General features: G+C 36.7%; 1 protein-coding gene across 5 annotated transcripts in view; it reads left to right on the forward strand.

Annotated features, from left to right (window-relative positions):
* astn1 (astrotactin 1) overlaps nucleotides 1-25,286 on the forward strand; it is a 351,757-nt gene that overhangs the window by 97,348 nt on the left and 229,123 nt on the right. For all 5 annotated transcript variants that reach the window (XM_016671748.1, XM_016671746.1, XM_016671747.1 and 2 more), the window contains 4 exons: nucleotides 2,666-2,833; nucleotides 15,081-15,165; nucleotides 16,693-16,767; nucleotides 19,760-19,897. In XM_016671748.1, coding sequence (XP_016527234.1) covers nucleotides 2,666-2,833; nucleotides 15,081-15,165; nucleotides 16,693-16,767; nucleotides 19,760-19,897 — 466 coding nt within the window. The remainder of the gene's footprint in view (nucleotides 1-2,665; nucleotides 2,834-15,080; nucleotides 15,166-16,692; nucleotides 16,768-19,759; nucleotides 19,898-25,286) is intronic.

The raw sequence follows: 25,286 nt of genomic DNA on the forward strand, positions 1-25,286 counted from the left end.
TGACTGTACACAAGTTAAGATAATTTATGAAATGCTTGAGAAACATTATTTGACTATATTTAAAATTTTTTGGAGGAAAAAATCTGTTAACATCTGACTTCATATGACTGACACAGTATCATACTGTCTAGATTGGTGGCTCCTGACTGAAATCTGGTTAAATGAGTCAGTTAAAAAATAAATTAATCAAAATAGGATTGGATCCATCTCTTCTTTTAATTACCTGTTAGCTTTGTTTTTGTTTTTTTGAAGATTTTTCTTACACCTTTGAAACTTATTTGAAGCAAAGCAAAATTAGCATTTTAAAAACTGTAAAGACAATGCACTTTCTGCTACCAATATGTTGGCATTATTTTACAGTACATTTGTCTTCAGGGCGTTAAAAATATGAAGGAGGAGGAGGAGGAGGAGGAGGTGCTCAGATCAGTATAGAGCCCCCTTAAGCCTTGAGCAATAGCAGCATAACTAAGTGGATCAGCCTTAGGCTGTCTCGAGAGTTATTTAAAGTACTGTGATAACAAGGTATTATAATAGGCCATAGAAGTGACTAGCAAATTAGCATTATTATTTGTGTGTAGCAATAAGATTACAATATTTCCACCATGTTAAGAAGACAAAAGACTGCTTCCTCATAAGTAAACTGGTTAAAAACATAACTCCACATTGTATGCTGAGGTAATGCTGTAAAAGCAGTATCTATGCGTTTCCCCAGACAACCTAGGCTCTTACTTTAATGCTGACTTTTTTAAAGAATTGCCAACATTTTTTAAATCCAACATGTTTCATGCCTGGAACATGTTGAAAAGTAACAGAAAAAGCAATTTTTTTGTACTCCATTCATTTTAAATTTCTTTCATTTCCTATGTTATTTCAAGTTTATGAGACGTGCAAAGGAAATGATCATACAATATAATAGAGAGTTTGAAATGTAATCACAGTGAGGAACATTCTGGTTTCTTGAAAGATTTGCAGTGATTTTTTTATTTTTCCGCTTTTCAGTTGCCATCATCTTAGTCAATGTCCTCTGTAGATCATATGATATGCGATTTGGACTAATAGAACAATTTGTACTGATATGAACACAGGTTTCTCACTCATTTATTCATGCTAGTCCACTTGGTTTTAAACAATGCATTCAACCTCACCTGTGAAAAATAAAATTTAGCAGATAAAATTAACTTCTTCTACCTTAGACTCCATTGGAAATGAAGACAATAAATTAGCTTCCAATAATGATTTCAAATAACTCGATATCTTTCTGTCTCTTCCTATGCATACATACATTATGTCAGAATGGTTGTTTCTTTTTCCTACTATGCTGCACAACAATTTCCCGTTGGGGATAATAAAGAAGATTGATTGATTGACTGGCTGATTAAACGTATATATGAACATAAAAAAAAAATTGAATGTGTTAATTATAACATTTGTCATCTGCTTAGCAGTGTTAGTCATTTATCCATTTTATTTCTCACTCCTATTATGAAGTCTTCCAGCCAAGGCTAAAGTCAACGCTGAGCCTCGCTCGTTTATTAAACTCTTCACATAATTCAAGTTACAATAATTGTAGTTTAGAATTTGCAGGTTATTTTACTTATTTCGGTTTTGCTTTTTGGATACACCTAGTATGTCATGAAATTTGTAAACCTGTTTGCAGTGTGCGGTGATTATTCTAGTCTTATCAGTTTTTACTATAAGCATAAATATCCACAGTTTGCGCCCTGATTATGTGTTTTTAAGCATCTGTAAAATTGTGTACTTAACTGTTCATCTGTGCTCAACAGTTACAATCAAATCTCCTTGAAAAATGTCCAGGACAGGGTGGCATCATTTCTAGAGATTTCACAGCTTTTGTTGGCCAATTATACTGACACTAAATGTACGGCTACAGTAATCCATCAGCATTTATTAGCAAAAACAGAGGGCTGATTCACTGCTTTATTTCAAAGCAGATCTAATCACACTGACGGTCAAGTCATAAATGAGTAGTTAATGACCGTTACATCAGGAGACTTTGCGAAGGAAAGTGCTCAAAGGTATTTGGTAATGGCCCAGTTATTCAATGCAACATACATTTAAAACAAAACTGTAGGTCCATAAAAAACATTGTGGAATTAAGGCTCCTATAAAAAGATACACTTGCAATCTAATGTCTGTCTGGGTTAATGACTTTTTCCCAATAGCAAATAAAATGCGTGTGGTTTGTGATCTCATAAAACGACAATGATGGCCATAATTTGAATGTAACCAACATCAGTCTCCCGCTACAATGCGCCAGTAGCCGTAACCGCAGCGCGAAGAGAACCTGCACAGCTTTTCTTCTTAAATATGGTTTTAGATTTTGTTGTAGGTCTTTCCTGGGTGACACAATTGATGCAACAGCAAATCAATGTCAAAAATGTATTTGAACCTAAGCTTAGTTTGGGCAGCCTAACAATATAAATATATATGACTTTGGAATTGTGATAATTTTATTTCTAATGGTTGCTTTTCCAAGGGGCATGAAGAAGAAATCAATGATCTCGTCTTCATCCAGTTTTGAAGGGTGTTTTTGTTGTGTCTTTTCATTCCGTCACGATGTCCTCACTTTTCTCTAGTCTTCCAACTTATTTTCCTTCAGTGTGCTCTTTGTGTTTCACACTTGCATTCACTCCATTCTCTTCAGGTTCGAGGTTCATTCTGCTCCAGGGGAGCCAGTTGGATGCTTCGGATTGGCTGAACCCAGCCCAGATCTTGTTGTACTACCAGCAGAATGCCAGTGGACCTTGGGTCAACGAGCTGTGTGGTCGACGCCTGCTGGATCCTTGTGAACACCAGTGTGACCCAGAGACAGGTTAGTCCAGAGCACGACATCTGCGTTAGCTTTGTTCTGTACCAGAAGTGTTACCGTGGAAACCTTGAGAATGTCTTATTGCCTCGAGGCTCTTTGTAAGTACCAACACAGCCAAAATTTTGTGAACACAGTGGATATGTCGTTACATCTGACATCAACCTGAATGTGCGGTGAGACTCTGGAGAGCACATAAATCTATGTGAACAAATAATAGTTTGTTGTGTAGAAGTTTAATCACATTCTTGCTCACTCAATAGCTTTCTATGCTCTTACAGCGCTCTAAAAAAAATCATGCAAGACGCAAGAATGTCGGTGTATTTTCACCCAGGTCTGTCTCTGAAGATGTTGGGTAAAAAATGTCATATTTGTTCTGCGTTTAGTACAGCTGTTCTTTTGTTAGAAACCAAAGAGACATTTGCGTCACCTCTCAGGAGATGGAAGATATAAAATACTGAAAATGAGCCAAAAGCACTTTTCAAACGTCTCAATAATAGCAGGTTATGAAATTAAGAAATACCACCTAAAATGCACAATGTAAATAAGCATATTTACATACTGAACTAAACATTCTTAGGCTACAAGTGTTTGTCTTACACGTGTCTTGTGTTTTTTTTTCCTCTTATTTCCTCTTATGTTTTTTCTTGATTGTTTTTTGTCCAAGAAAATATATTATTTTGCAAGGAGTGCTCCGATTGGATTAGAGCAATCTGTCTGTGATTGGCTGGTAGTGAGGTTAATTTTCATAAACTTCATTGAGCTGCAACCACAGACACAAGGACAGGAGTGAGAGCGCCGTCACCGCCCAATCTGTTCTGGGAGCACGGTCCATACCATCAGCTAATTTGCACATGTGCTAAAATACATACTTCCAGGGAGGATGTTTTTATTTCTTTTTTCTTTTTGTATGTCATTGTAATAATAAAAATAGCATTTGACTTAAAGATAATAACAGGAAATAAAGATAAAAATGGTTTAACCGCATTTTGCAAGGCTGCTTCTGGAAAAATGAAGAAAAAAAACAAAAAACCTTTTGAGCAAACCAGCTTGTTCCATGTCTGTAATTTGTTGTATAAAAATGTTTTTTTGAATAGCATAATTATTAATGATTTGATATGTAAGGGGTGTCCTCTTTCAACACCTTTGTCCTACGTTACCATGTATAGTGTAGAATATGACAGACATTTAAATTTTGTCAGAGGCCAGTGGTTCCCATCCTTGTTTTTATTGGAGTACCCTTTCCATATCTACATAAATGCTTGTTAATTGATTTACTTATATGGAGGAATGAGTAATTGCAAAACACTGAAATTAAAATTAGTTTTTCGAGCAGCATCAGCTTGTTAGCAGACTAGTTCATCATAACTTAACATAATTGGAAAAAGTGCAACAACCATGTTTCCTTTAGTGGCTGAGCTGTGTTAGCCTGTTGAAAAAAGGAAAAAAAAAACACTTTTTTCTCCCCAAGTATGCAGCAACTTCTGAGAATTAGACTCGCACACAGAGCTGTCAGACATTTAATCTGCCTCGTTGTCCCCCACGAGACCATTTGTTAATTCTGTGCTTTGGTTTGCAAATATTTGTTTTGGAATACAGCATTTGTTTCTTGGTTTTATTGTAAGGAGTGAACATGTCTGCAGGGATTATCATTTCATCAAAAATGTACATGTAGTTTATACTAAATCACACCACTACTTTTGTAAAGCAGTTTTACTGGAGTAACTGTAGAATTTGATACAGTTGTATACAACTTATACTTGAACACCATCCCTTAAGTAATAAATTTGAAGAACCCTGATCTACACTTTTATTTGGTGACATGAATTTGTCAATGGTGGCAGGTCTTTTCTGAAAACCATGAAGTGATGAACTTTGAATTGCAATAAGCTTTAAAGTAACATTGAAACCATACAATAATTTCCCCTATTCAGAGTCTCTGCACACAAAGTTTTCAGAAGTGTTACTGTAAGTATAATGAAGTAGCTAATGGATTCTCAAGGTAAAATCTTCTCCATGTTAATTTAACTAAGGATGCTCTTATTTCACGACAGACTACCATCAGATAAAAAGAAAATCTTAGAATAACTTTAAGTATGCATCAAGATCAGTTTTTTCATTCAGCTGTACTACAATACGCTTTATGCAATTTGGCATTGTATTTGAGTCTCCAAAAATTAGACACAAAATTAGTCGTCAGTGTGCAAATGTGTGCCTTGTCTTTTGCATTGTGTGTTTTATTAAATTAATAAGGGATTGTTAATTCAGTTCACATACAGGTTTTAAAGTGCATATTTCACCTAAATTTAGTGCTTGAAAACTACGGTTGGGCATCGAATCAATTGGAGCCTGGACTTTCGGAAAACGAGATGCATTGTGTTCAGTACTGCCTAGATCAGAAATGATGCGATGATGGGAATTTTGCTTTTATTGATTCATTTAGTTACCTCTGCGATGTTCTCTGTGGGCAAAGTTGAAAGAAAAGGAGATAAAGTGCCACGGCAGGTTCGTGAAGCCCTTAACGCCTTTATACATCTGTATACTGTAAAAGGTTTACAACAACTCTTAACAGATGCAGAGTCTAGAAGAAAGATACTAGCAACAGTTTTATGTGGGCTTAACATTTAGCAAGAGTGCTGCTCTTCAGCACCATTACAGTGTACCAGCTACTACTTCTAACTTCCTGTTTCTCATTGGAATAGTCCCTATTGTCGTCTCGGATACATATTATGCTCTGAATTTAGACTGAAGTTCAGTGTCTCGCATATGTATGTTCTGTCATCAATCGTTGACAACTTTTGACTGTGGTGTCAAATGTTGTAGATTTTTACAAAAATAACACGTTAATAAAAAAAACAACATATTTTTTGCAGTGTGAAAGTTTCAGAAAACTACACTTAGAAACTACAGTTACATTTCTCTTTTTTATTTTTTATGCTTTATCTTCTACTCTTTCATCATAGAAATACTGGTTTTGTTTGGTAGTAAGCATTAACGGAGACAAGAATGCTTGCTCCACAGAGAAATGCATTTTATTCATTTTATCTGTTTTACTTATCAATGGAAAGAAAGCAGGTCAAGTGAAAAATCTTTTCCCATCTTGAAGGCTCTGACCACTGGTCAGTGAATTACTACCACTGTCATAAGTTCATACAGGCGAATGTGGAGTCGACAAAATAAAATACAGTATATGCTGAAAACTGAATCCTCTTGAACAGCAAGTTACCAATATGGAAACAAACATTACTATTTTCACGGTGAATCCTCTCTGGAGACATTAAAACAAAATAAGAGTAGTTAATTTTTTTGTTGTTGTTGTTTTTAACTTTACTTTTCTATCACTCTGTTTTTGTTTTTTGGCCGTCTTTCTTTCCCCTTATTGTAATTGGTGGATATTTGAGCTTTATTTGCTGCTAGATTCTGCTTTTTTTACTAAAGTAACAATTTAATTAAAAAAAAAAAACATTTTTTTTTTTTTGCTGCGTGAAAGTTTCAGAAAACTACACTTAGAAACTAGAGTTAGATGACTGATAAATGAGATTGAGTGGTATAAGTAGACTTCATGGCATGCTTGAAATATGATGAATAGCATGTGAACTATGAGGAGAAGCAGCAGCATGTCAATAAGCTGTGATTGATGGGACATCAGAAGACATTTTGTGGGAAACGAAAACAACACTGAAAGTGAAAAGTAAAGTGACAAGCAGTCAAGGGCAATACTGTTATAGTCTTAACAAGGGTCCAGTTTGTGGACAGCAAACACAAACGTAGACACACGTAAAACAATGTAAGTAAAAACTAGTTTCCACTCTAGTCTTTGACGAGGCCAAGCCAAATTCCTACAGCATGTCACATTCCACATGCAGTATTAAATAAGAGCCATGTGGAGCATATCTACTGATTAAAACAGAAAACGTCAACATTTGTTGTTTCACAAGCCTTCCTTTATGCATTTATTTTCCCAGTTCAGAGGCAACAAAAAGCAAAGCCAGTAAAGGAGAATAAGAAGAATATTTTTGCTGTTTAAACAAGTCAAAATATGTCCGTCTTAAAAATAAAAAAAATCTTTCTTTGAATTCTTAAATTATCAATTATTTATAGTAGTTACCATGGCAGAATAGTTCACAATTTACATTTTCGTACTGTTCAGGTGCTACAGCGAGTCTTACCTTAGTTATTTATGTCAGTTTAGACTTTTTTTTTGTCATCTCTATTTTTGTTAGTTCGATAAGCAACAGTTTCGAAGTGAGGTGTTGAAAATTGCACATTTTCTATTTCTGTGGAGGTGTGGAGAGTAAAATTCGGTCCTTGCATAAAAACAAACAAACAAAAAAAACTTTTTTCTCTCACTTATAAAAATAGTCCTGGCTTTGAGTTAAACAACAAAATCTGTACAGCACAAAAAAACCATTGTCTTAATATCTAAAATAATATTATTTAAGCTTTTGGGTTGATGATTATTAGGAATTTTGTTATGTGCTTCAAAGTCTGATTTTATATGTAGTGTTAAAGTTCTTAAATAAATGATTTTATAGTGCTGTAAAACTAACTACCTTTCATCAGAAATATTTAATGCGATTGTCTCCCATCCAGCATTGACTCTCTGTTCTTTTCTTTTGACAGTAACACATATTTCATCCCAAACAACCCTTTCTTTGTCCAAATATATTTCTGACTCTACATGTATAATCTTCAATAAACTTATGTCTTGCTCTGACTATTGATGTATTTTTTTAAGAAGTAGTTTGCTGTAGTGCTTGGCTCCTGCTGGCATGTTTACTTCGTGTTTCCTTTTGAGATTCTTTGATAATTTGCCTTGTTAAATATTTTAACATGGTTCTTTATACATGTAGACAAAACTCACAAATATAATGTTTGTGTTGCTTCATAAACTTGATACTTTTCTTTGGAAGCCATGCAATTTATGAACTAGTGTTTTTACTAGTTAGAAGCAGGCAAACAGTTTCTCATTGAAGGTGAATTTTATTGTGAAAGGTAAAAAAAAAAAGCCCTATATTAGTTTAATCAATAGGGAACCTGATGCAATACATGGAATCAGACAAGATCATATCTGTTATTCACTAGATGGAAAAAAAAAAGGTTTGGAAACTGGAATTAGGATTTTTCTAACAACTTCAGGTATGTATTAGCTATAAATATTATCAGACAGACATGCTGTTTGTACCTGATTATGTACATTGCTTCAGTGTTTTGGCTTGAGTTGAATTTAGAAAGTCATGAAATGTGGGAAATAAACCAAAAAAAAACGTCATGCCTTTATCATTGCAATTTCATATGATATCTTGGAAGGGCTTTGGTAGGGTACCACTCAGAAAATGAGTACAGAAAAAGATTTTCAGCTTAGAGTGGAGGAAAATGCATTTGGAGTCCTTCCTGAATTTTCCCAGCATACAGAAACCTACACAGCCCTCACTACATGAATCAGACACGTAGTCTGTTTGGGAATACTCCAGTTTTGCAATTCTCCTGTGAGAACAGACAAAATATGAAGTTTAGTCTGAATAATTAGATGGCTGCTGTAATTTAGCTCTAATAATCACTTAGTGATCACTTACCCATAAAGTCACAATGAGCATCTGGGTGCATTTTAATGAAGAAACCTTGAGTGCTTTCATTAATAGCTACTACCCGCAGCACCGACGGACCATTTGCTTCAGCTGGCTCCCAGCACACTCCTCTACATTACAAACACTTGCTAAGCAGTTTTCCAACCACTATGCTCTGTAGCCCCATTTGTTGACATCATCTCCAGCCTGAAATGAGTTCAGTAATGTCCCTTTAGATATCCACAAAAACATTGTTTGTTTTAGCTTATGAAACAGACGCAAAACTGTTTTTTTGTTGTTGTTTTTTGTTTTTTCCCTTGAATGCAGATTTGAATTCAATGAACACGGTTCTATATTGTTTAAAACATGCATGGATATCTGTAAAAGCATGTGGAGGCTTCAAGAAGATTGTAAAGATGGCTTAAATGGAATCCTCCTTTTGCTGCTGGAGATACAGATGAAAACTGAGATGGGTTGTGGCATATCAGTGCTACTTGTGCACAACATTAAAAGAGGCAGCAGATGCTTCAGTGCATGCTCTTTCCCTTCTTGCAGAATTCTAAACCTGGGTGCTTTGGGCACTGATGTTCACAGGCTCTTTACACCATATTCCTTTACTCTCTCCGTCTGCTCTGGAGCTCATGTGGCAGTTCTAAAAAAAAATGCACATGGACACTTTGTGCCTTTGGAGACACGTGTTACCACATCATCCTATTCTGACTAGATTAATGTGACTGCATAATGGATCAATTTGTGTACATCTGCTTGATGAGCTGAATAATTTTGTGCCCAAGTGACACAACGGCTAATGAAGAAGCGCAGACTTGTGGCACAGTTGTTGGTTCCCACATGGCAGAGTGAGTTCAAGGATTTTTTTTATCTGTGGATTTGCCAGGCCTGACTGACCTAAATATGCACTTTGTAAGGCGGAACATAGAATAAAGAAATAAGAGAAAAAAGTGTTAATCTCAAAGTATGACTAAGTTTTTTGTTTGTTTTTTTTAGTTGCAGCTTCACAGTTCTCATTGTTGTATCTTGTTAAAATTGCAACTGTTGTTAAACTTTATTCTCAAGATTATGTCCAGCTCTACTGCATGTATTTTTGTCTAATTTTGAAATGAATATTTGGTAGTATAATATTAGAAACTTAATGTAAAATAGATTAAAATCCTTGTTAAGCACTGTCAATTATTACAGATCAGTGACCTTTATCGGTTTGATTTTCTAAAATAACCCTCCAGTAAAACAGATTTTTTGAAAGTCTGAAACATTCTTCTAGTTGCATTTGACAAAAATATCTACATCGATGGTAGTCACAGTGTTGAGGTTTTAGTTTTATTTGGCTCAACGTTAGACTGAGGTTTCCTCCTAGGACTTTTCCTGAATGTGCAAAAACATTTCTTTTTCTCTAACACTCTGACCTGTGGGGTTCCACAAATATTAATTATTATTCCATTATCACCGTTATTTTTTTTTAGTAGCATTTGGACTTGTAAGCAGTCTTTTCTACAAGAAATACAAATAAAAAACTTCAACTTTTGCATAAATTATGACAACATAATCCTAGCCACACCTTCCTAATGCAAAGACTCGAGGATGACCTTTAAAAAAAAACATCTGCATGTGTATACTCTTATATTTGCAATTATGGGTTTAGTTTTTAACAAAGTTAGGAAAGGTTTCTTCGACGTATCTCTTGAAGTAAAGGCTCAGATTTTTAGTTTATGGTTAATATGTACGATTGTTTTATACACTGTAAGGGATGGCAGTACTAAAAGGTTTTCTGGATGGCTTTGTGTTCTGATTTCAGTTCCCTGGTAACTGATATTAAGAAGACAAGTGTTAAGGTGAGACAGGTGTTGCAAATTTAAATAAAGTCCTAAAGATGGAAACATTATTGGTTATCCATCTGATCCTCTGCTGAGCCTGAGCTTCTTTCCTTTTATCTGAGGCAGTAATCTGAGATGCAATACTGATTATCAAGTGGCATTGGGAAACACACTTATATTGTTATTACTCGATTTCCTCTTAATGCACTTTGAAACGCAAACAAATCCATTTCATACACAGAAATGTATTTTCAAATCAATCCAATGCAATGGAGTTATATAGACAATTTCAACTTTGAATAAACAGTTTGATTGTGCTTACAAAACAGAGCCGGGCCATTCAGTTTAAAATTCTGTCTTGCTTACCAGCCTTTGTAAATCATCTCTTTCATAACTCTAAGCTATTCATTATGCTGCTGCCAGACTAACACAATCTAGAAAGTGTTCTGAAATTACTCTCATTTTATATTCTTCACTCTGGCTCCCACTAGGGTTTAGGATCCCTTTATACTTCCCCCCACTCACCTACAAAGTTTTGAAAGACCCGACTCTAGAACATCTATCCTGCTTTCAAATGAAAGCCACCGCTGCCCGCAGTCTTTAAATGCAGGCTTGGAATCTATTAAGTTGTTTTTATGAAATTAGAAAACAGAACGTACCGTCTTTGCCTATGACGCCTGACTATTACAGTATAACTTTGTTTAACTTACTATGTGTACACGGTTAAGACTAATTTAAAAACTGTTTTGCTTAATCAAGCTTTTTTTTTTGGATAGTTTTTAGAGATTCTCTTCCTGCATGAAACTGTAACAGTGTGTCGCTGCAAAGTGCTGTACAAATACATTTTACTTGTTTTTTTACTTGCTGCTTTATGCCCATTTACCAAAGTAGCACAAGCAGAAATTATATTTGACAGCTATATAATGTGCCAGTTCAGCTGTTGTTAGACGACCTGACTTCTTTATTCCTGGTGATCGTAGTAGAATCATTAGTTATGTTATTTAACAATGGAAAGGTAAACAGACTGAAACAATGTAGCTACTGCAGAGACGCTTTGTCTCATTTCTTCCAAAATATTTTCTAATTTTTTTTCAGGTGTACATTTAAAGAAATAGGCTCTATACATTTGCAAGGACATCACATCTTTTAAAATACCCAGTTGTTGTTTGAAACTTTTTTTTTGTCAAGAAAGATATAATGAAATCAACTTGTAATCATTAATCGCATGTCAAGTTTCCCAAATCTTCACCTGAATTCAATATATCTCTTCATACTCACCTACTGTGCAAGAGACTTTAATAAAAACTGTAGAAGATACAACCACCTGATGGGCGAAGAAAATAGTAGAGTTATAAAAACAGTAAACAGAAAATAAACCATTACAAGAACAACTCAAAAGAGAAACATTCAACCTTAGAGCCTACATAATAATGTTTGTCATAAAGTGCAGAATAATTCGAAACAAATTTAATAATGAGGTTTCACCTGGATATGAACTTCATTTGTTTTCGTCTGACAATGAAAGTACATAACTTGAAATGGAGAGTCCTCTACTTACCCCCCACTGTGTATCCTGCTGCGGTAAATCCTGATGTAGCAAATACATAAAAAAGGTAGAGAAAAACAGCAGGTGTATGCTGTCATAGTGAGAGGAAAAAAACACCGGAAGGAAAAAAAAAAGAAAAGATTCCTAAAAGTGCAGAAAGTGTAGTGCTCCGCTTGCTGTTTGTAGATGGAGCTCCTGTGATGCCAGGCTTCTGACATCATGCTTTAAAGTTTATTTGCAGACTCATCTTGAATGGGTCTTTTCTTCCCCTCCACCTCCCCCCCAATCACCTACCAAAAGTTCTAACAGCACAAGTACAGGAGCGAAAAAGTTATTCTTTTGTTTCCTATTAAAGACCAATGTTGAATAAATAAAAAAAAAGGCTGAACAATGAACTGTCTTGCTTTTTATTCACTAGCATACGTAGCAGAAACACTAAAAGTGAATTCCTGGCATAAACTGACAGTTGACCTTTCAATTAGCATGGGTATATAAAACCCCAGGCCCTGGTTCTCACGTGCCTCCCACTGAGCAGGAAAATAGCATGTTAAAACATGTTACCCTGGATAACCTTTCCAAACCATGGAATGAGACGCCATCAATCACACTACATTAAGTCAGTGTCTTTCTCCCGGGAGCTGACAGTGCAACAATAAGGTGATGCTATTCTCTGTTAACAGGTTTCACTTCTCAGCACAAAACCAACACAGAGCATGAATATTTTGTTTGTCCCACTGGAGAGGTATTGAATGTTCAAGATTTTCTCTCTCTCTCTCTCTCTCTCTCTCTGTCTCTCTCTCTGTCTCTCTCTCCTTTTCAACAAGCACCATTTGATCTCCATGTCCAGTCCAGCAGTTCCACATGGGGTCATGAATAAAGGGGTTCAGCAGCAGTTGCCAACGAAGGCATGTGCAGCGGTGCATGACGTCCTAATACATTTCCACTGAAATGGTGTCCAAGGCCTCACAACTAAGTCGATTTCTTAGAAAAATAACTGAGGTAGCATTTAGCATCTATGCTAATTAGCTTAGGAACAAACACTCTTAAACCGTCAGATGTACAGAAAAACAACTTTAAATCACACTGAGAGCTTTATTGTTTACGGCAACTTTTTGGGCTCAGTAATTGACTGAATACATGTTAATATTGGTTTCCTTAAATGTTGGAAAAACTGTTTCTTGAAGCAGTTTTTTTTATTTGGACCAACAATATTATAAACCTCAACGGGCTTCTGCTTGTGCTCTCTCCTTCAACCAGACATAAACACACCAAGTACACCCAAAGGATGTAAAAGATAGTCTTTCATTTACTCAGAAACCATCACAGCTGACTGGTAGTGTAATTTTCTGGTGTTTTATAGGTTTAGTCATCGCAAAGATGTATTTAGATCTTTTTGGATGCAGCAAGAGTCGTGCCAGACATCAGTGTGTTGTCAACACCATTGTAATAACTTCATTGCACCACCGTCAGCACGGTATAGAAGTGATAGGCAAGAGACCAGTGAGGAAAGTCTTCATTTCAGTACTTGATAAGCATGCCACTGCAGTATGTGCTGGTCCCAGGTGTTACATATACTGCCATCCCTTCACTTTCTGCCTAGAACTACTATATCTGTGCCACTACAATAATCAGCCATCGCCACTAAAGTGTTGTGTATTCTGCTCAATACACGCAGGAGCTTCTCATACTCTATATCATGCATAATAGGGAGCAAACTGGATTCTTAATTCTTCCCAATAGACATCACCGATGTCATGTTCTGATTTATTTGTATTTGTGCTCTGTTGCATCAGTGTGTTTAGGGTCCCCAAGAGTTGTTAAAGAAGTGAAAGAATTAATGTCCAAAACTTAGTTTCACTGTTCGCTATTAGTATGTAAAGCTGCTTTTCAGTCTCGGTGATATTTGGTAGATCACTGCTGTTTTTGAGATTTTCACAATACCTCTGGTAATGTGAAAGTGGGGGATGGGGGGAGGGGGTATAGCAGCATCTCTTAGCTGCCACTTTGTCATTTAGCAGATGGTAAACAACAAAGTGGTAAAAGAAAATATATCCAGAATCGTATCCTACATTTTTGGAAGCGTTTTAAAAACGTGCTCTCATGACTTGCGTTGACACTTTTCAGTCAAACTCAAATGATGCTCATGAAAGCAACTTTTCCGCTAATGTGTATTACACACAAGTAGATGATAGGAAAGGATAAAAACAAAGTGCTCTGCAAGGCGTTGCTTCGAGCCAATTGCAAACATAACCTCGTAATGCAACTTTGATCCATTGCCCTACGTTGCAACATATAGGATCTCTTAACATGCTGCATGTGCCTCTTCAAGGCAACAAGTCTCTATGATGCTATTTAAAGTCACAGAGAGTGGAGGAAACCTGTTTACTAACTGAGCAGCCAGAATAAATGTTGCTGCCAAAGCTGTTTGGCTAAAAATATTATATTCCCCAGTTCATAAAAAGTCCTTAATAATCCAAGTCATTGTAATGACCTTAGAGCTTTACTTGGATTGTGGAGAAATAAAACCTTCTTTCTGTGGGTGTGTGTGCACAGTACAGGGAACACATACACACATAATCTTACTTTTTGGCTGCACTGTCCTCAGAAACGACTCCAATGACGGACTTTAACCCCATAGCAGGAACGGTTGATTGGAACCTTACAAAATGAGATGTGAGTCAGTAAAACATTTTGCATATAGCTGCAGTCCCCATCATAGAACTCGTCAGCCCTGTCCTGATAAACGTACAGCTTTAGCTATACTGGAAGCCTCAGTAAAGGTGTTTGGGTGGTACTTTTGAGCATCGTCTGCTCTGTTCTGCCTTTTTTTTTTATCTCAACGGTGGGTTTATTCAAGCTAACACATAGCTTTCCTGAACATTGTGCACTATTGCCAGAGATTGGGCTTCATGTGGTGTGCCGAGGGTCCGGTTGCATTGTGTACAAGCAGAGGAGCAAACCATAAGTTGCCTTTAAGTGTGGCTACCATCTGGGATTTTATTTCTGGTTGAACTGCATTCTCATGTTTGCTACAGGCCATTTTCCAGCACCTTGAGAAGCAGCCGCATTGTACAGAAGGATTTGATTGCACATGCTCCTGCAAGAAAACTGCAAGCATTTTGTTTTTAACAATGTTGACTGCCTCATTAAGAATAAGAGATGACCATGAGTGTTCCAATTGCCTCAAGAGGATCATATTTGGAGTAAAACAAAAGAGGAGCAGTGGGGAATTTTTTTTTTTTTTTTGGTGATTTGAAAAGGGCTTGACTATAATGAACACAATGATTGAAGAACCGCCTTTGTGTTTTTAGGAGAATGCCTCTGCCTCGACGGCTACATGAAGGACCCGGTCCACAAACATCTTTGCATCCGCAGTGAGTGGGGGCCCAATCAGGGGTGAGTTACGATAATTGCCTCCTGATGATTTGCGATTGCTCATTACCATGTCAGGGCGAAACATTGGGACAACAAAGGAATCATCCTCCCCATCAAACCAAGACTTATTACGTTGCTTTGATAAATCAAAACAAAGTGCGATGTGACCACATGCCATACGGTGTCAGGAGTGGGAAACAACTCCAGGTTCACCAAAGCATTTTGCTCCAGACGCACACCTAAACACCTGATGGACATCCCAGGCAAGGCTTGAATTTCTATTATATAAGGAAAACTTGTCTGTTGCAGTTCAATTAGCAAAACTGTCGAACAGCATTGTTAATTATTGCTTATTGAAATGTCATAGTAGAAGAAAGAAAATGCATTGGACTTTTTTCTTTTTGATTTTCTTTTATGCGAGAACACAGAACCTATAGGGAATTGCATTGAAACACTAAGGGAGTCACTTGTAAAAATAAAATCACTTGTGGCTGTAGACTCCACAGGATACCTTTTAAGAAATGTAATAGACTAACTAAATACCCCATTTGGCTCACTTTTTTTTTTTATAATGTGGATTGCCACTGAGTTCTGGAGCCACTTAAAACCTCTCTGTAGGATAAATGTGCCAATGAAAAGAATAGCTTGTGCTAATTTCTTACACCGCAATGACTTCCAGCAGGCAGACCAGACATTTTCCTTTGTGTTCTGACTATATTCATGCCACGGTTTGTATTATTTTATACATTTAGTATTTATTTATTTATTTTTGCTAATTTCCTTCAGCTCACCCAACTGTGTATCTCTGCTTCTTGTTCCTCTGGTCTTCTTCCTGTGTCCCTGTCACTGTGTAACAGAGTGGGCACCCATGGGTGACTTAAATGTTTAATGATCGTAGCCCATGGCGTGGAAGCCGCTCCCCCTCCTTACTGATGTTCTTTTTGCTTACAGTGGTGAAGGAGTTTGCTCCAAATGACATCGGGCCCCTGTCACTTCCCTTTCTTGCGCTTTCACTTTGCAGACTGTTAAGTCCCAGAGCTGCCACTCCCCATTAATCTCTATCATTCTCCCTCTCTCACTTCTGCCTCTTGGCATCTGTCTCATTCCCACAATGTTTTTCTCACTCTCACCGCTTGTCCCGTTTTTTTTCCCCCCCAGCTTCTGCTGCTTCCATCTACATCTGTATCTCCCGCTTTTACTGTGCGTCTTCCTTCTTCTGTCTCATTCTGTCATCGCCTCTTATCCACTCCCCTGATAAATGGATATGAGCCAAAGTCACATTTTATGTCAGCTGCAGCAAAACACATTTTCGGTCTGCTGATTTACACATAAGAAAGTGTGACGCTGCGAGTGGATGGTGAAGGAATGTTGCTCTGGTAGACTGAGAAGCGGGGCTTGAGATTTTGGAAAGTTTGGACAAGAAGGATGGGTATTCTAAAAAAAAAAATAAAAAAAATTTGCACTTCTCCAGCTTTGATTCTAATAATCAGTTTTGCTCTCTCCTCTCTTTGTTGTCTTTGTGTCTGATCTATTTTTTCCTCCTGCAAGTCCCTGGCCTTACACCATCTTCCAGCGTGGTTTTGATCTTGTGATGGGAGAACAACCCTCTGATCGCATTTTCAGGTAAGAAGAGCTTCACAAAACTTACTTCTATCTGACTACATTATACGTTCTGCTTTGCTCCCATCATATAACACGTATCACAGTACATCTATGGCAGTTTCTCTATTGATGATTGTTATGAGCCTGCAGGTTTATGCAGCCTGGGAATTTAAAAACAGCTCTAATTACCATGGAAAACCAGAGAAAATGGATTAAACTTTTTTTTAACCTTTTGCATTATTATTTATTTTTATTTATTTTTTTGCGGCTCAGCAATAAAAACAGAATATTCTTTTTTTGTTGCATCACAACAAAAATGTATGGGAGAGGGCTAACTTTTCAGCTCATTTAGACCACTCCGACTGTTGGCACCGTTGGTCAGCAACGGATAGAAGAAGATGGCCCAAAGACACAAAGCTGAATTTAAAGGTTTGCCTTCCCTGTCGGCATATCATCCAGAGTTTGCCGAAGTTTGTAAAATGTTATCCACAACCAGCTGTCCATCCTAATTTGACCAATTTGGATCTTTAGCTCATTTTATCAAGCAATCTAGCACTTTACCTTTACTTAAAGTCAGGTTTTGATGAGCTGTGCATCCATCATTTTGTTTGCTTAAGCATATATTATAATTTCCCAAAATTATTATTGCAGAACAAACAGTGAAGATAAATGCTGAGAGCAAGCGTTCAGACACACAACACTTGCCTTCCACCCAGTAATAACCACAGGGACTTCCTCTAAGGATTGCAAACATGTTTTCCTCCCAACAACTGTTTCCTCATGAGGACTCTTAGTGTTTTCCACCTCCAGTTTCTGTTAGAGCGAAGCAAATAAGTCGTACGGCAGTGCCCAAGTCCCAAGTTGTCCATTATGAAACAGGGCTCGTTAGGTGGCAGCTAATTTATCCTGTGGTCACCCTGGTACGTCATTCTGCATCACAGGGAACCTCGGCTCCACCGCCGAACACGGTCCCGGAGGAGCAAGTGAAATAAGATGTGGCAACTGTTTCCTGAGGAATAACATGAAAATAATACTACTTTTAAGAAACTTAGTTCCAACAACAAACTCCTGAAATTAAGCCTTATATAAATATTTTTTTTTTTTAATTGCTGCACTTTGATCCACTTAAAATCTTAACTTTGAAACGAGATGATTAATTAGCTTCACGTAATTAAATGTTCCGTTTGTGTAGTGGTTTAATCACTCTGGTCTTGCACTGAGTGGTAGTGCACACAATTCTCTGATTTCCCTGCCCTTTTCATATGCTAAGCTTGCATTTTTATTAAATGCAAATTGACCAATTGAAAATTTTGAAATGTAGATATTCAGCATGAAAATGGTTATTTTGTGGTCGGGGAGGGGACACCTGTCCTTTGTAGCACAAGTCAACATGCATTATTCATCAGGGCTAAAACAGCATTTCATGTTAATCAGCTCGCAATGTGTAACTTAAGCTTTAAAATACTGTGTTACGTCTGCTATGAATGGAAAGGTTGATGAAACAGTTGATACACAAATAAAAAATGATTCGATGTTTTTGTTCCAGGAATCTGTTTTTTTTACAGATTCATTGTTGTTTTGGTGCCTCAGGGGGAAACTCTGAGTGGCCCCGTTTTGCCAGGGTTCCACATTTAGTATTAAACAAACTGTTCCCTCTGTTAAGGGACCATTTTACGCAGCAAATTATGATTTTGCTTAAAGGCAAATTAAATAACTCCGAATCTACTTAAGTTTGTGACATGAAATGATTCATGAAATTAGGAGATTCATCTTTATAAAGCTGATTTTTTTTTTTTTTCATGTAACATGTTGTTTTTGTTTCCACAAAGAATGAATTATGGTGGCTTTTAAAATTTACATAGAATATCCCCGTGTGTATGTCATCCATTTGTAATGTGTAGGAATGATTTTTTGTAGAAACAAAGAAAAAACTTTAAACCTTAAGTGGTTGGTTACTTGGATGCCTGTAAGGTGGCAGTGATTACAGTTGAAGAGCCAAAAACTCATGAAGGAAATCTGCCAATATTTTTTAAACTTCCATTTTTTTTTATTTTTTTTTTGTGGAGAAATTCTGTTTTACTTTTGCACAAAAAAGCCACATTCACCCATTCACACTCAGTTTAATATGCAATATCCACAAGAAAGTGACACAAAAAGTACAAGTAATCAATTTTCTATTTTTCTTGCCATTAGTTTGGAAGCTATGTGTTTGAATTTTTTTTCCCCAGAAATGTCATCATCCTGTAGATGAAAATGTATCCATGCCTTCTTTGCAAATATTTGATGTTTTTCTTTGTTTTGAAACCTAAAAATAGAAACACAATTTTAGCACTTTCAAAAATGACAACAAATCTCCTATAGCAGATTATCGAGTTTTCTCTGAACAGGTCATGCAACATTTGACACGTGACATGGAGAGTCAAAGGAGTCTGTCAACTCTGCTCTCGCCAGGTTTTGGTCGGTTGGTTTTGTGACAGCAATTTGCCACTTTTTGTGGGCGTTTCCCCACAAAGAGAAGAAAGGGTTAATTGAACTATCGGTGTGAAGTTGTGAATTGCTATGCATGGAGGATTTTGTGGAGCTCAGCGTAGCTGCCCTTTCCATTTGCATTTTGTTAAGAGAAGTGTGCCGTGTTCAATGTTAAGGAGGGAAAGCTTTGATTGTGTTTCGTGGGCATAATCGTGGGATTATGCCCACGAATAATCCTTGATTATTCGTGGGCATCAAGGATTCATCACCTGCTCTTTTATGAGACTGTAGGGGTTTGACTGTGTGAGACCAGCAGACCAATCTTATGACAAGACTATTTGTATTATCCAAGCAAAAACGAGCAGATTATAAAAAAAAGTGTTTTATTTAGCAAGACTGAGAGCAAGAAAAGGCGTCTCTTCAGATTATAAAGCTTGCAGACTCACCAGGTACACATGCATAAGCAACATTTTATTTCACTTTGCCTTCATGTCGTTCTTTTCTCTTTTGAAAAGCCCACTTCTGTGACTGTGTCTTCTTCTAGATTTACATACACCCTGGGAGAAGGAATGTGGCTTCCTCTGAGCAAAAGCTTCGTCATCCCTCCCGCTGAGCTCGCCATCAACCCGTCAGCCAAATGCAAGACAGACATGACAGTAATGGAGGATGCGGTAGACGTAAGGTGAGAGACATTTAAAGATGCCACTTTTCTTAAGTGTAGCTTTAGGAACGGAGACAAAAGAAGCTTCAACGGGAGGAACCAGGGTTTCATTAAGTGTCTCATGATCTTATTGCTAATTACACTCCAGCAAAAAGTTTGTTGTCATCACCACACTCAAATGTAACAAAGACATTTGCTGGCTTTAAATGATGACATATATTATCATACTTTTATGTCATCCTGCATAAAGTAAAGTAAATGTCAAGTCTGACAGCTTCCCTTTTCAGGAGACTTGCGCTGCTCTGTATTCTAACTTCATCTGCACTTGTTTTATTATTATTATTATTATTATTATTATTATTATTATTATTAACTATTGTTTCTGTGAGTTTTAATCATCGCAATGTTGTTGATGAACAGGTCTTAGTGGTCATGATTCACAGGGTAATAAAAATCTGAGTTCAAACACAAAATCAATTATGGAGAACCAGCAGGGGAGAAAAAAAAAAGGAAAATAAAACTAAGAACTGGCTGGTGATTTGAAGCCAGAAGCAGCGTTTCGATTGTTAAATGGTTCATAACTCCAAAGACAATCCGCTCTGCATGCAACGACTGCGTCTGTGTCTAGACTGCAAAGAGAGCAGTAACTGAGCCAAAACAAAGCTGCAGTGTTAAATTGGACCCGGCCGACATCAGCGAAGCAGCAAAATTATTTAGCCACTTTGCTTTTCTACCAGTGGGTGGTTAAGTTGGCACAAGAAATTTTCATATCAGGACACCAATGCCACCAGAGCTCTTAATCAGATTCTGTAAGTTTAGGCTTGAGTCGATAACATTTTCTCTGTTTTTGCAAACATTTTTGCTCCTCTCCACTTCTGTGTTATCGTCCTAGTGCTGGGGGTAAATAGCAGAATGTGTAGATGTTTGAAAACTAGATTTTAAATAAAAACAGAATTCATAATGACTGTTTTTTAATCCCGGTTTATAGTGTGAGACATAGAGTTGACATACTGTACATATCAATTATATCAGCCATATTAGGTTTCATTGGAAAAATGAATGTGTTTGCCCTGTAGATGATTGACACAGTGTGCACTCTAAAGGAAAGTTGGACCAAATATAGAACTATGTAGCATAGACTTCATTTCTTAACTATGGATGTGGGAAGGTTTAACCCACTCAGTGTTCATAATAACCCTCATATCTACTGTGGGATTAACTAGGCCACATTTTTCACATTGGTCCACACAGAATTAATGGACAAGTCATAACTCCAGTAAGTATATGCAAATATAGTCTAGTAATACATTTGGTAATGCATCATTAACTTGCGTTGCTTATTACTTGAGCAGAATCCGATTCTGTGCACTAGACTGCAGGTTTGCGTTGCCACTTCAATAAAACAGACCAAATTTTTTATCATACAACTACTCTGAAGTATTTTGTCAATGTTTTTCAAGTTTAAGATGTAAAAAAAGAATCACCTCCATAAAGGTTGATTGTAATATGGATTTTCAAATTTCCACACCTACACCTGCATCTTGTTATAGGCGCCTTTTCAAGTTGCGCTCTGACTATATGGGTTTTTAAAACCATCAACAGGCAACATTTTGGCTGGATATTTGACAACACTTCTCGGTAAAATTAGCACAATTACTTTTAAATAACCCGACTCTTCATTCAGATCCAGCTTTTATACATTGTTTACAAAATCCAACAGGCTTGAGTTTAGCTTCCTGTGCAAATCAATTCCAGAAGATAAATATTAACATTCTTTATCAATCCTCAAACGAGTTTCGATCATTTTTGGGATCTTCATCCATTCAAACTCCCAATTTCCAATATTCAACAATCTGAATGCCACCCTCAGATGAAAAAAAAAAATGCTAAAGATGTTTATGAACAACTCAACATAGCTGCTGCACATTTGTCACCTGACTGAGCATGATTTGTCTCCCGTTCCACATCACATAAAGGCTACATTTAATTGAAAGTTGGAGACTGGAACGACCATCTGGGTGAAGTAAACTCAACCAGCTTGAGATAATTTTGGCTTCGTGCCATTGATACATCATTATTATTTAGTTTCCCTGTGTAATTCTTCGGTCCTTCCATCTGTATTCATCTTGTAATTCTAATGATTAATATAATCTGATTTCATCTCATATTTTTCCTGATTTAAATTGTGAATGTTTTGACTGACATATTGTGGATGGTACATTTAAAACTATGTGATAATGCTGGATGCTCTGTAGATATTTCAACAGCGAGCTGGACCGTTGGCAGGCAAATTAAAAGAGAAAAATATGAACTGTCCTTTTTTCTTTTTTTTAAACCGAGTAGTTACAATATGAACTGCTCTATTAAAAAGGAAGAGCTGAACATTACTGGGGAAAAGGGCACAGCTTTATTTAAATAAATATGTCACTCACCGAGTCTGAATTATTTTCAAACACAATGATTTTTCTTTATATGGTCTTGGAGTCATTGAACTTGTCTCATTAAGCTGAACCCAGTGACTTTGTGGCAATTCATAAAGTTGCGTCTTCAAAGTGCTGCACAGTGAAACGTAAACAAGAAATGGCTTCATTATATGGAGAGAATACACATGTGGGCCTGTTGATGGGCATACATCACCAGCGTGATGCAAACGATTCCTGAGATATGTGCATCGACATTTCATCTGCATACTCCAGCTGTGTGTGTGTGTTACTAATTCAAGCTGATGTCCAAACCAGAGATGGTTAGGAGGAAGCCACAGCTCAAGATATGAAATGAAGGAGTTTGTATTTGCAGTTTGAAACTATCAGAAGTCAAACATAACAGTGATATGAGGGCGGGGACACCCATGACTGATGTGATGTGGAGTAGCTGCTTCCACCACATACGGGTATTAAAACTGCTGAATTAAACACAGAGACATCAAATATCTATACTTTGGTTATGTTCTGAATTATGCTTGATCGTTTATCTGGTGACCTTTGTAGCCTCCCCCCCCGTTTCATTTTATAAACACAGTTTCAGATAAAATTTGACTAGCACTTTCTCTCATCCATACACTTCACACACAATCACCAACTTCTGTTTGCAAAGGATTATGTGAATCAACTGCTTTCGACTGAGTCGTGTCATTTTACTTCCAAAACAGTCTGATTTATTCCAGCCATTCAGTCATCCATCCATCTTATCTGGCACTTATCTGAGATCGCTTTCCCAAGGCAACTGGCCCAAAAACAAGACACGCCTATTCAAACATGTATCAGCGTTGATATCTGATTCTGATATCAGCCAGTTCCAACGTCTCCGTAAAAACTAAAATATAAGAAAATATGTTAAAATAGTCATTGGTTTGATTTTTTTCGACATGTCACGCAACATGTGTGGAAAAAGCAGTTGCTGTAAAATAATCGTACATTTATTAAAAGAAAGAAAAACGCATGCAGGATGGACTTTTCAAACTAGAAATGCGTGTAAAAGTTGCAAAACATTGACCTTTGAGGAGCAGAATTGAAAAATTCTTCTTTTGAAAAATATTTATATCTATAGCAGGCGACCCACATTCATTTTCCTGCAGTCTTAATCTGGTTCATGAATTATTAAATATTTAACAAATATTTTCTAAGTTTTCTAAGTAAAGCAAATAGAGCTATGTGGTTAAAAAGTGATGATGTGTGCAAAGCTTGGCAGCTGGTAATAACCTCACATAGGTGAACTCTCGTTACAAATAGGAAGAAAAACAGCATGTAGTTTAATGCCACAGATGTAAGAAGGTTTATCACAAGAAAATGTCCAAGATTTCAGATTTTTCCCCCCTAATTTTTAGCCCTTTATGCCACCAGTAGGCTCTCACAGAAAGACAACTTGTGAAGCCCTCATCTAGATAACAGTGTAAATGTGAACAAAACGCAGATCATCTTCCAACAATTTCAAACAGTGCAACCCAGCATTGGCTCACTGCTGCTGCTCTGTCGGCAGTCTGTGTCTAACCAGACTTAAGAGGTGCTACAATAGGGGGGGAAAAAACAATCTTAGAGCTTTTTCATTGAAACATACGGTGCAGCTTTTCCAATATTTCATTTTAGTCCATTACTTCCAGATTTGACTCCCCCCCCCTTTTTAAACAAGACCTAATAAATTCCTGTGACCGTCAGGATAAAACATGGCTTTCAATTCTATCGAGACAGTTTAACCTTTAACCTTTTGTAGTCTTATTCTGCCCATTTAATATTATGATTACTGTTGTTAATATATTTTTTTACACCTGTCTTCACTGTGGGGAAGTCTGAATAAGTAAATTGTGGACATAAAGTACTTAAAGAGAAATATGATTTTTACAAAGTACAGAGAGAATGAGGTTGGTGTACGATATACATCAATAGTTGATTCATGTTTTGTTATGTACGATCTCTGTTCATTTTGCTTAAATTTATGTTGGACACTTTCTGTATGCAACCACATCATCTTTACACAATTTTGTATTTCATTTCTGTATGGCAGTGTGTTTATATCAAACACATAAATGATTTACAGTTCAACTAAATTCACAATGTGGGAAGCTTAAAAAGTATATAAATATGCACTTTTATCATATTTCATCACACCTACAAATATTTTTTTAGTGTCTAAACATTCCTTTTGTGAATATTTATGATGTCAAGATTTTTAAGCTCTCTGTTGGGAAATTGCAGTGAGGATGCGTTGTGTTTACAGGCTTTCATCTGGTTTTTTTTGTTTTGTTTTTTTGTTGTTTTTTTTAACATGCTATTTTCATTTGGCAGCTTTCTACAAGTCGCTGTGTAAATAGCTCATCTCCTTCTGATCTGTGATCTAATGAATGCTCTCCTCAGCTCTCCCTCAGGGGCTTCACAAAAACACTGTTAACACCTTCTTGAAACATGCTGATTCACTGTTCTTCTGAGCCGCGTTCCCATGCGTTTGATTGTCATTTGTAACTTTGTTGCATCCTGGCAGAGAGATAAGTGACAACAAACGCTGATCTTTTTTCCATTGATTAGCTGGTGTCACAGGAGTTCAACCAATTTGGGAAAACGGGAAAAAAAAGTGTCTGGTGTTCATGACACTTTTTTGATGATGTTGTATTAGCTTGAAACTATTTTTTTTTTAATACAGCTTCTGTAAAATAACTTTAGCACCTCCCACTATCAAAACATCATCAATTTAAAGAAAAATTACATTTGGACTTTTGAAGCAGAACTTGTCTGTGGTGTAATACTTAAAGAAATGGTTGTTTTGTGGTTTATTTTTTGTACTGTTCAATATTCTGATTCTTATTTTATGAGATATTGTTAAATTATTTCAACTCTGTGGCTAAAGTACACAAGGGGAGACGTACCGTAAAAAATATTTACCCCCTACATACTTTTTTCTTGATTTTTTGCATATTTGTCGC

This window comes from Poecilia formosa, unplaced genomic scaffold, assembly GCF_000485575.1.
Source record: "Poecilia formosa unplaced genomic scaffold, Poecilia_formosa-5.1.2 Scaffold49, whole genome shotgun sequence".
In the NCBI taxonomy this organism is placed as follows: Eukaryota; Metazoa; Chordata; class Actinopteri; order Cyprinodontiformes; family Poeciliidae; genus Poecilia; species Poecilia formosa.